Below are 13223 nucleotides of genomic sequence, written 5' to 3'. Positions count from 1 at the left end.
ATATTGAACCTGCTATCTAATTTATATTGTTTGTTAATTCTTATACATACTAAGAAAGTCAACTGAGTTCTTCTTTTTTGTAATGAAAAACATAGTCTGTACTCTTTATTAGCTATGGCAATACTCAAAATGCCAATGACGGGCTTGGAATCGACATTAAAGTTCTTTGGATAAAGGTTGTCTTTTGTTTGTTCTATCATTTTTTTTCAAAAATCAACATACCTTACATGATGGTTTACTTTTCTCTTAGTATATAAACACACAAGGCGCATACAAAACTGCCCAGAATGATTGAATTGCAATAATGTTACGCATAAAATGTTAAGTATGAAATAAATATTCTACTGCACCTGAAGTAATGAAACTAAGAATAAATACAGATTCAGAGAGAAAATATAAATCCAACAATATAAATTCATTTAACCAAGTCACGATGAGTCATTAAAGATATAAATCTGCTGTATATTATTCATGGTATTTTTTTTTTTTTATCTTCTGCATCACAATTTCTAACTGCGATATTGGCATAAATCTAATTTTGTACAAGGAAAAAGTGGAGTTAAAAAAAAGCAAGCCCACGGAAGGAAGGTTTAAGTTGAGGTTAATAGAAATATCCACTATTGTAATTTAAATTGAAAAAGAAGGCAGCCAGTAATTAGCTCGTCCTCTTCTCCTACTCCTCTGTCACGCCCTTGAAAGGCATACAAGCTCCATCTTTTTGGCTCCACTTTTTCTGCCATCTTCCTCCCTCTTCTGTACTTCTTCTTCCAAGTTTCTAGCATACGGAGTGGTTATTATATTGGTTTCTAACCAATTTTGACCAGTCTGGGAAGGTACAATATTTATGTATTAAGTTCTCATAGGCTTTACCGATAATTATACGTACAATCACTTAACCTCTTTGAATGCGTTAGAAACATTCCTGTAAACTACTAATAAATATTAAAAAAGAAAAAAATGAATATTTGTACTTAATCTGAATTCCAGGCAAAACTCGGCATTAACTTCTTCTAATATTATTCTTATACAAAAATATTAAATATTTTGCCAGCAATTGGGCGTAAAGCTGGTTGTGGCTGACGTTGAAGAATCAGAATATAATTTTCTGTGTAAAGCCATCCCCTAAATTCCAGGCGAATATGAAACTCAATGAAATTATTGAACAGTGTTTAACATTTAAGTAAATCTAGAATCGTATGTTCTTATCAGGGAAAGAACATTTCTTCAATTTCTTCTTTATCTTAATGTAGATATCGATCAATACAGATCGAGATCAATATACATTTAGTTGGTGTACGTTTCAAAGAAATTAATTTATCTATTTGCTATTTTGAATATGCGAACGAAAAAAAAAAATAGGAGAACTAATAAATTTCATTGGAATGTGTGGCTTAACAAATATCTAATTGTATAAAAAAACATTTAGAGCTCTAAAAAACACCACACTTGATTGTGGTAACGTATATAACGTAAGAAAAAATTAAAATGGAACAGGTTACCGGTTCCAGGTTACTTCCTTTCAAAGTACCCCTGACCCTTAATGGGTTTTAGCTGTACAGATTAATTTTTTTAAAAAAGGGTATGTATTGTATATACTTTTTTATCCCATTATATATTATACAAATGGCCATATTTTATTTAATGGTTAGTGTATTTTATTATTTATAATCAGGATTTACCCTGATTTGAGCTATTTAAATTATAAAATTCACTATAATTGTGCATGAATGATATAATAAATTTATTTATTTACTACAAAAATGCATACGAATCCAAAACCAAATAAATTTTACTTTAAACGAAATTATTTTAACATGAAAAAAGATTTTTTACGAGCTGTTTCATTACACTTGGTACATTATTTTTTTTTTTACAAATATTGAATCATGATTAACTATGAGAATATACATTTATTTATTAACTTATTATTAATATATTATAACTATATAACTCTAGTCTCATCTCGTTATCATGTTTATATAATATAAAATAAATTTATATTTATTAATATTGTATTTTATTTATGAATGATAAGTATAAAAAAAAAAGAAACTATATTTTAAAGAATCTTTTTTTCATATTAAAAGTAACTATAATTATTTTATTTATACTGTAAGAATAATGTTAAATAATAGGATACAGATAAATATGCATGGGCATGTAAATGTGTATAATCTTACTTATTAAATAATCTAAGTTACCTATATTATTTACACTCAATAATTTAGTTACAAAAAAGAAATCCAATTTTTATAATGAAGCATTATTCTTAAAATTTTAATTATTGCAAGAAATTATATTTTAAAAAGTCGTATTTTCATATTAAATGTAACTAATTAATTTTACGTTTGTAAGGAACGAATAATAATCTAGCATACATAGGACATAATTTGGATAATTATTTTGTTCACAAATGATTGGAATAATTCTATTATTTAACGAATAATGAAACATTTTTGGTAACAGGTTGTGACATTATCAGTATATATATACTTCCTGGCAGCACTCATAGGGAGACAGTTTGTCAACCCTGTAGAAGGGGCGAGTCTTATTGACAACATTGACATCTATTTTCCTGTAGTAACTGCACTTCAGGTAATTTAAATTATCTCATTTAGGTAATAGCAAGTAATAATAATAATAACATTAGATTATGTGTAGCATGCAAGGTAAAACCTGATTAGAGAGAGTAACAAAATGAGGGGTATTCTATCAAAAGTAAATATATTCGTTTTTGAAATTATTATTATAAAAAAATGTTTTAATAGCCTTTCTTCCCCGCCTTTGAAGTTTTAATTAAAAATGTTGATTTTTATCACCTGATAGCCAAAATAAAGTTTAGTTTATAAATAAAAAAAAAATCGTATCTCTTTATTTGTTTTAACAAATACAAGTGTATACATACAATAGAAATACATATATTCAGGCTAATACAAGTTTTATCTTTTTATTGTCTATAAGCATTTTAGGGGGTTAAGAATGGTCCTCTTTGAGCATTAGGGTAGCGGAAAACTATTTTTTTTTCCTACCTCCTAATTTAATTTACTAAGAAAACTCTACAGAGAAAAGTCTACTATGTACTAGATATACATATAAACACTGTTTATATATATTATATATATATAAACAAATTTTAGATATGCACTTTTAATTTGTTGAATTAAATTGCATTTTGATATTATACTTATCAAATGAATTCGGATTTATTATAATTATATTTTAATACATATACATATATATTAATTTATAATTATATTTTAATACATATACATATATATTAATTTATAATTATATTTTAATACATTTAATAGTCTACTAGGCTATAATAAAATATAATTTTAGTATCTATTGGTCTGAAAATAACAGAACTGAACACTTTATTTTTATTCGGTCATGGATACACAAAATTATGTTACATTATTTTCAGTTTTATTATTTATACCCTTTGGAATTATATAACTTTAAATATCACTTCTTTATTTTGTTAATTTTATCTATAAATTTTTATGATTCTCGTTTTCTCGTTATGTTAATTTATTTTTTTTCGTTACTTACATAGAGCTGTGTGATTTTGATTCTATTTTATTTTTTGTAATATTTTCAATGTTTGTTATTTTTTTGTATAAAAGTTTCTACAAAATATATCCAAAATAATATTACCTTTATAGTATTAAGTATATATCTTCTTTTTAGTATCATTTATTATCTTCTTAATACATTTTTATACTGTTTCTTTTGTTGTTTATTTTTTCACTGTGGTATGGTTATCTTATTTTTTATTTTCAGTCTTGATGAAGTCCTGAACTTTAGGTCGATAAACGGGAAAAATAATATGAAACTTTTTTTATTTGGCCTGACTTATTTTTTATTATTATTACTCTACTGACTGTACTTTAGACTATCTTTTCCTCAAATAAACATTATTTATTATATAATAATTCACTGAATCATAATTCAACTAAATAAAAAAGGCTTGTGGAAGGTAATATTGAATGATTATTGACCTTAAGATACTCTTGGGAGACAATAAGCTCTGATTGCTTGACTCATTACCTCGATCTCAGCTGCTCATTTCAGTGTTGAGTGAGCTGAAGACAGCCCAGGATCTAATAGCCTATCTTTAGCAATGGCGGTGATAAGCATTCCCCACTAACCTTATATTATTAATATTGCCAATAATTATGCTGATTTAATCAGCGAGGAGAATCCAATCAATTGGTCGCTAATTAGGACAGGACCGGTGAAAATATTGATTTTCTAAAAAGTACTCAGAGAAAGTGAACATTCTGAGAATTAGGAAATCTGGCCTGACACCATTCTGTTCTTCAAGTCTCTTTCTACTAAAAAGAGTTGAGAATAATTGAGACGATAAAGATAAAAGTATTGTTATTGTAACTGTCACTAAAGAAATAATTTGAGATTATTTATTATTTGTCTAAATGTTTTCGTCACTCCCAGTATTGATTGTTTAACTATTATTTGTAAATTAAATTGTTTTGAGTAAGATATCTTTATTAAAGACTATATAGTAGTCTAAAAATAAATTGCTGCAACAAGAACGTAGTAATGACATCACTAAATGTACTTTTTGCAGTTTTGTTTCTACATCGGGTGGTTGAAGGTTGCTGAAGTACTCATAGGCCCATTTGGCGAAGACGATGATGACATCGAATTGAACTGGCTCATCGACAGGCACATCAAGGTAATACTTCATATATTTTCCTTATTGTTTAATCTGATGCAAATATCCAACTCTTGCATGTGTCCATTTGTCTAATGTTAAGAATTGAAGAAACAAATGTCTTAAAAATATAAATAAAAATCTTATATTTTTTAAGACATTTATTTATGAACGTATATTAATTACCGCAAATATTAAATTCACAGATAATGTTTTTTTTTTTGTTTTTTTATTGTATATTCTACTTTATTTTGAACTTAAAAATAAATTTTTAAAAATTTGTTTTGTATTAATGATGTTATACAAAGATATGTTAGATTTTTTTTTTCAATGGTTCCCTTTGCAGGCATAGGGCGAGTTTACAAATAAAGTAATAATTCACTTTTTTAAGCTAAGATTTTGTTATTAATTCCATTTTTTAAAAACTAATAACGTTACATTTTCCAGCATGAAATTTTCTGTAAATTGATATCCCATAAATTTAAAGACACACAAAACAACGCATTTTCACCTTAAGTTTTTTTGAGATTTTTAGATTCAAACCTAACATTCTGGAAATTCATTCCACTTAAAAACCTTTATCTCTTCTACTATTCGGTACGATCTATAGAATATTTGCAACGCAAAATAGAAATTGAAAAAAAAAAACTGTATATTTGAGATATGCCAATATCAAGTTAATGTTATATAAACATATTGAAATTATAGCAATTATGGAAATTTCTATAAAAGTAACTCACTAACTTTAATAAATTCAACTAATATTAAATAGATTAAAAAAAAAAAAATCTCGAGAAACATATTACTTTTAATTTCCCAAAACGCTATTGAATTCAACCCTCAAGTTTCCAAATGATGAGTATAGTTTAAAAGCATTTCAAATCATTAATGACAATATTTTTATCATCCACTAATTTTTTCCGTAAACGTTTTTTATAATCCTATTATTTTGTGAAGGTCGATTTGCAACAAATTTTGGAAATAATAAAGAAAAATATATTTTCCACATATTATAAAATTATATATCAAATTTTATTTTATTTATTCTATTGTATATGTATATGTAGTATATGTTGTTACTAATTTGTTAGTTTCTATTAGGCTGTTGAATATAATTACTATGAATATGATTTTCATTTCTGATGACGCCTAGTTTCATGAAAAGTTGACTGGTGAATCAAATACTGCTTTGTGGGAGATAAGAGGATTTAAAAAAATATATGTTTAAAATCTTTCAATAATAATTATGATATTAATGAAAAACGACTAGTTTTTGAATAATTATGTAATTAATTATTATAAATATATTTTTTACTAAAAATATCCATAAATTTCTAAAACTAATATTTATAGTTTATACTACTAATATTTATAATATTCATAATGTATTTCTTTGTTTAACAGATTAAAAACTGAATTAGAATGGTTTATGTAAGATATATTGAAAGGATTACTAATAGCAAAACATTTTTCATTAATACAAAGATATCATTCAATATCCGTAACGTGCTAATAAAATATAACAGATTGGACATCGGTTCGATACAGTTCAAAATATATAGCTAATAAACTATTATGTATGCAGCTGATTAGCCGTAATAGAATTCCGAGGCTTCATTCAATCTAATCGAGACCCATATTCCATACAGAAGACCTTCGATTAACTGAATGCCATTTGTCTTCGAACGCAAGACAACCGCTAGCACTCTCAACACTCCTTTCACTGAACACGTTTGAAGATCGTGGTATAGTAACTTTGAATTATGCCTATACATAGCATGTTTGAAGACCGTGGTATAATAACTTTGAATTATACCTATCCATAGCATGTTTGCAATCCGTTTGTTACTACAGAGAGGAGAGAATATTATTCTTTGGCCTTAACCAAATTTAATTATAAAAATATTAAATACCCGATTGCTAAAATAATTAATTATTTTATAATTAATGCTAATTATTGCTTCCATTGCTAATTATATTAAAATTAATGATGAAATTCTAAATAAAGAGAAAAGTAAGTTTTAATTTCTAAGGCTTTTCTAAGCTTTTGATTTGCAGCCTTCTTTGAATAAAGTAAGAATTACATTGTCTCTCTATTTAGAGTTTGATGATTATTTGAAATATAATTAATCATTTCATAACAACAAGCTGGTATAATTTTATTTGCTATGATTACCTTAAAATAATGGAAGATTGAGAAAGCTATTATGTTTGTATTATTTATATAATATTTTATATGTTCACATGGTCTGCAAACGAAGGGTATTTTTTTTCCGATCCTCTACAACAGAAATAAAAAGTGAATCAATAAATGCATTACTGTGAAAAGAAAAGTAATTTGTGTTGGATCTTACCTTTTACTACCTATGGTATTTTAAGGTTACCTGTTTTTTTTTAATGTTTATTATTAATGTTTATTTGTATACATGAGATATCCATTCTGAAAAGGTGCTATTTTAAATCCGGAGGTGGGGGGCCTCCTCGTGTTGCATCGCATAGAAGATAAAAAATAAAAAACATTAATTAATAAAGACAATAGATAATGGTGAAATAAGAAGAAAATAGTCAGAAATCGAAAGAGAAGTGTGGGGGAGGGGGAGTGGGTGCATCAGTAGATGGAGTTATGAGGTGATGTTAATAGGGTTTTTGGAACCTTTCCTGCCCTGCTACCTCGCAGGAAGGGGGGATGGAGTGATAGACTGGAATACTGGATTGAAGGAAGCAGGGAGACTGTCAACGAATTTAATGTGTCTCCGTGTGATGTGTTGTTAAACGAAGGGTGAGAGGAGTTCATTAGATTTATGTAAGGTGAAAATCATAATGCATTAAATGAAATATACATGCCAAGCTTTTAATTAAGAATTGCTTTATAGAGACACAGTCAACACTTCCATTTGACATATCGAGGTAGATTCGTGACATTAAAGTTAAAAACAAGGCTGTGTTTTTACTACTTCCTAGTGTGAACAATGTTTCCATTGGTTACACAACGATAGCTGTCAAACAATGGTAAATTTAATTTTATAACCTTTGCCATTTTTATAAATTCTGTAAAATCATTCTTTGTTAGGATGACTGAGGTTAAAATTCATAATATAGTGTCTTGTACACTTTTTTCAAACAAAAACTACAGGTTTCTTTCATCATTGAAGTGTGTAGATTATTTTTTTAATTTAAAATATTTCTAGTAACCAACGCAGATCCACAATTTTTACTAAATAGTTCCTGGGAGCTCGGGAATACTCAGCTATTGAATATAAGGAAAAGGAATTCTCAACAAGAGAAAACCAAGTTTTTCAATTTTGAGAATATGGCGGGATTTATCGATTGGATCATTATATATATCTTCTTCCAAGACTATTGTTTGGGAACCACTGCCTTATTAATAGAGTTAAAGTAAATATCAAATATAAATTTAGACTTTCTGCATCATTCGCCTTGATGAATTATAGCCATTCATTGGGAACATGCTAATCATCATGACTCGGTAAAAAGGATTTCTTGAGGACTTAAGTACGAATGAGGAAATCAATAATGATAAATGCATGAATTATTTCATAATCCTATAATGGGATAAATTTTTTTATAAAATTATATTATTGGCATTATCACTTCGCCATTCTATCTCGGATTACGGAGAATCTGTGATGACATTTCTTATATTTGCTATCTTAAATCGCCATGAAGGATCTACAGGTATTCAACTTGTCACAAATCCAACACTTGTACAAATTCTTGGTAAGCAGATAGTAACAAATGTGGGTATTTATTCACTCGTAAATTCTTTTGACTTTTGTCTGCTATATCATTCCATTTTCATTAGAATAAAGAACAAAAATAAAAACGACTTAATGAAAGATAATAAAAATTCATAGAAATAGAAATACTATATAACCTATAAATTTGACTTTCAAGGATTTTTATCAGAAATAGTTAATTTAATTACTTAGATATATAATATCTTTATTAATACATATTAGTGCTATGTTAAATTAAGAATAAACGCCTAGAGTTAATTGACAAGATTTGAACCAATATATTTATACCAAATCGGTAGAATTTAAAAATAAACCATCTTAAACTACAGTTAATTATTGAATTGGAAGATTGGGGAAATTATTTAATTAATTAAAAAACCACAGAGAGCATACACATTTAACTGATAGCAGTTCTAAAACAATGCTAACAATTCAAACATGTGGATGCCGCAAAAGGGTCTATTTGTGCCCCAAAACCGATACTCTAAGGGTCGGTAACAAATTCAGGCCACTTTGTACTAGCCTAGCCAAATAACCCATTCACATGCTTGCGCATGCGCGACTTTGTCATCATAGTGTCTTTAGGTCTGAAAATGTTTTAAATAATTGGTTTTATCTATGTATAACAAAATAAATAATTATCTACCACAGCCGTCGATTTAATAAAATTAAATAGATTTAAATATATAGATATACAATTCTTTTAAAAATAGTTAGGTTATGATTTTTATTAACCGAGTATATTGAAGAAGGATTGATAAATTTATTACAATTATATGTAATTAATTGTAAATAGATGTTGTATTTCTATTTTTTTTAATGCATTAAATCAAACTTCATTATATAAATTCGATTGTAGCTAAATGATAATATTAATTATATATGTCTATATTATTTTTAATATAGCTGTTTGATAGCCTGTAGCTAAAATCCCCAAGGGATGCCAGAAGGAAAGTAGTAATTAAACAGGGTGATATGGCGAAATGATATATAATTGGCAGTTGACAGGATTGCATCGCCATGGCGCCAGATATCCGAACCAGTCCAATAAGCTCAAAATTGGACTGATAGGTGCGGATATTTGGGCAGGCCGGGAACCTCCAGCATAACTGTAAAATAATTATCTCGTCGCTGACCCATTTGTCTAGCTCTGCCCATTCTCTGTCGCCATTTAGACATTTCTCCAAGCCCAGCCTCTTAGAATTATAGTTCAGAAGTGGAAGGACTCTAATGGAGCTACTTCTTGACACAGTTATCATATTTCAGGCCAAAATTGTAGCGACTGCTATGATTACATTTCTTCAAATATTTTCAGGAAGATAGAACTATCCAGTGTTGTTACTTTAACTAGTAAACTTGAAGATACAAAAAGCATGTGAGTGTAAAACTAGGATTTTTCTAGAACATAAACCGAAACTGTCGTTTTACTGAAAAGATCGGGGTAGAATTTTCTGATGAGGAATTTGTTTAATGATCTTTTGTTGTAGTAAATAAAATTCTGCATAATGTACTGTAGCAAGCATTGTAATACGCCAAAAATATATCCGTCAAACACACACCTCATTTAAACCAATATAAATCTAAAAATTACGTAATTAGTTTCAAAGAGTATAATACAAAATTTTAAAATTTTGTACATAAAGTTGTAGGACTTTATGTATCTTTTTTTTTCATAACCCCTATTTCTGAATTTATGTTTTTTAGCATGAATATATATTTTGGTTTTGCACTGTTTCCTTCTTCTGTAGGGGCCTACATTTTAAGGAGTTTTTGAGTTGTAATTTTGTTGTAGTGGGCGTTCTTTGAATTTTATAAAGTGCTTATTTTATAATAATTTATGTTGTTGTTTTTTCGTACCCTCCATTGAAAAAATAAATAATAAATAGTTACAAAAGATGTGAGTTGAAGTGTGCTGAAATAAATTATGTATCTTTTTTTTTTTTTTTTTATACCAGATCGGTCTGGTGGGCTTTACATGGTTAATGTAAGAGATACATTATTTTTTTTTTTTTTTTCGTACCCTCCTGTAAAGATTTTAATGGGTATTCGGAACGTACATATAGGAGGTATGCTATATGTATAGCATTATGTAAATAAATAAATTATGTATCTTTTTTTTTCCATACCCTCCTGTAATGATGTTATTGAATATTTGGTACATACATATAGGAGGTATGCTATATGTATATCTGGGTGTTAATGATACCTTGGATTGCCTTTTGGCATTATAAGGTTAGGTGAGGGGTCCAATGAAGGTTGTAACTTGGTTGGCTTACGCTAGTGGATTATGGGAACGGGGAGGGGCCATTCCGCTGGTTGTAAATTATTAATAAATTATAAATTATAAATAAATAAATTATGTATCACATATTCGAATTATATTTTAAGTTAATGAAATGTATGGAAAACGCGAGAAGCACGGGGCAAGTCTCATCATGAAAGACTTTTTTTCTCAACTGCGCAGAAGTTTTTTGAAATTTTCTACGGTATCCAAGTTGGTAAAGTTTTTTTAGACACAGTTTTCTTCCTCAACGGTTTAATTTAAACGATGTCTTTTTAGCTATTTCAATGCCAGCGATCACTTGCTCAGGTGCCTATCGAAGCGTTGCAGGCCTTCCATCAGCTTCACGCTGCTTTAAATAGATAGACATGTCAATCCTGGTAAGTGAGTTCTCTTCCCTTTGGAATGACAGCTTAGGAACGACCTCTGCAAAGTGCGTTGTTTTTTGTTTTTTTAAATACGTTTCCGGTTGTTCCGGATTTTATTGGTCAAGAAGTCCTTCAATAATTTGTTCCACACAGCAGTGGTTTCGCTAAAAGGATGACTTAGTGTAGGACATATATTTTATTTTTATGATACATCCAGCTAAAAATAAATAAAAAAAATTTATGTATCCATCAAATTGGTACACAAAATCCCCAAAAAAGATATTAATTTGAATTTAACTCTTCCATGGTTAGATAAAAATAGAGATTGGCACTTTTCGATAAAATTATTTTAAATATTATGCATAATGAACTCTTTCATTCAAATTTTAAAAATTTTTTTCTTAATTAAAATAAAGAATAATGACTTATTTTTCAAGGTTTGAAAAAGAAAATTATATTAGTCAAAGTGTTCCCTTTAAAAAACTTCTTGAATTTCTTCAAGCTTTTAAGAGAATAGAAAAAAAGTGACCTATTACCAAATTATAATTTTTTTATATTTTGGCACAGAAGAGCCTATTTATTATTTTTTTTTAGAATCATTTTATTTATTGATAAATATTACAATGTGCCACAACTTAAGTCAATAAAAAAATGAAAAAAATTTACATAAAATCTCTATATGTAAGACCTATATTAATTTCGTCTAGTGACCGCTAAATATAAGTTAAAAATTCATTTTTCTGCTGAAGTATTTTTTATTTTATTCCAAATTTAATTGTATGAGAAACTTTTTTTGAGTGTAGTATTATATTTGATCGGAATTTTTGATGTGAGATATGCTGTCTAGTCTGCATCAACGAATCAACAAATATTTCTGAGGGAAAAATGCTTGTGTTCCAATAAATCACTCTCACTAGAAATTATAGACTTAGCTATTATAAGCTCAGTCGGATTTCTTCCTTACAAATTATTCTGAAAATTCAATATATCGATCTTAAAGTGTTATAGTTAGTTATGATCACTTAGAAATTTTTTTTAAGCAAATAATTTCCCTTTTTCGACATTATACTGATATAATTTTATAAATAATAGTTAGTAACATAACAGTATTTTATTGTAAGAAATCGATCCTCCTGAAATATAAATTATAGTTAATTGATTAAAAATATTTCTTGATGTATATTTTTACAATGGATTACAAATAGATCTTTCCGTATTTTGAAAACCTCTGGTTAAAAATTATTTCAATGATTTTAAATAACTGTCGGTACTGAAAACGTTTCAATTCCTTTCTCAAAATAACTTCAGAGAATAAAAAATGAGTTTAAAATAATTACTTATCACTAACTGTGACTCATTATCATTCATTAGATAAAGAAATTAACTCTGACTCACTCTTCAAGAAATTGATCGTTGTAGACGAATCAATAAGACTGAACATCATTGTTTATGCCCTTGACAATTGCTTTTAATTACTTCGCCTTAGGGAAAATCAATTTGTTACCATATCAGCAAAATTCATGGCGTAATTGCTATCTACTTCAGGACTATTCCAAATTTCGAGGTCTCCCTTATTACTTCCTTCTCACTGAAAAAAAAAATGAATAAATAACATGATATAAAGTGAACATTTTTACTTTTTGAAGATAAAATTGAAGGTTATAGGAGAAAAATTATTTTTTTTTTTTACAATAAGTAACGAAAATTTCTGATAGATTTTTTGATGGAGGGCTCATGTAAAAGTTAAAACACGATATAATCTATATTTGGCTCAAATTAGCTGTTGTGTACATTCCGAGATTAATTATATGAAATATATCGATTTCTCTCAATTAGTTTTATTTTAGAATCAAAACTGTAATTTTTTTCCAGCTTTTCCGACACTAAAGAACGAAATTATTTCCATGACAGATCCACTATGAAATTACTCTCCGTTCTTCATTACTAATGAATTACTTTTGTCGGAAGCGGTGTCTGTCCTCGGCACGCTCTTGCTCCTATAACTCACTCTCACTAGAACCTGCTATTATGAGCCCTGTCGGATCACTTCCTTACAAACCGTTCCGAGAATTCGTGGTGTCGACCTTAAAATGTTATAGTTAGTGAAAATTATCGTTTCTAAATCGTTTTTTAAC

At 28.0% G+C, this 13223-nt stretch overlaps 1 protein-coding gene across 2 annotated transcripts in view; it reads left to right on the top strand.

The window, feature by feature from the left end:
• Best2 (bestrophin 2) overlaps positions 1 to 13223 on the top strand; it is a gene marked incomplete at its 5' end in the record, with an annotated part of 72926 nt that overhangs the window by 43511 nt on the left and 16192 nt on the right. For both annotated transcript variants that reach the window (XM_014436462.3, XM_014436461.3), the window contains 2 exon segments: positions 2467 to 2595; positions 4595 to 4702. In XM_014436462.3, the coding sequence (XP_014291948.1) occupies positions 2467 to 2595; positions 4595 to 4702 (237 nt within the window).

The sequence above is a fragment of the Halyomorpha halys genome, unplaced genomic scaffold, assembly GCF_000696795.3.
Source record: "Halyomorpha halys isolate HHAL.00 unplaced genomic scaffold, Hhal_1.1 Scaffold1930.1, whole genome shotgun sequence".
Taxonomy (NCBI): domain Eukaryota; kingdom Metazoa; phylum Arthropoda; class Insecta; order Hemiptera; family Pentatomidae; genus Halyomorpha; species Halyomorpha halys.
This window is presented reverse-complemented; position numbering and strand designations above follow the sequence as displayed.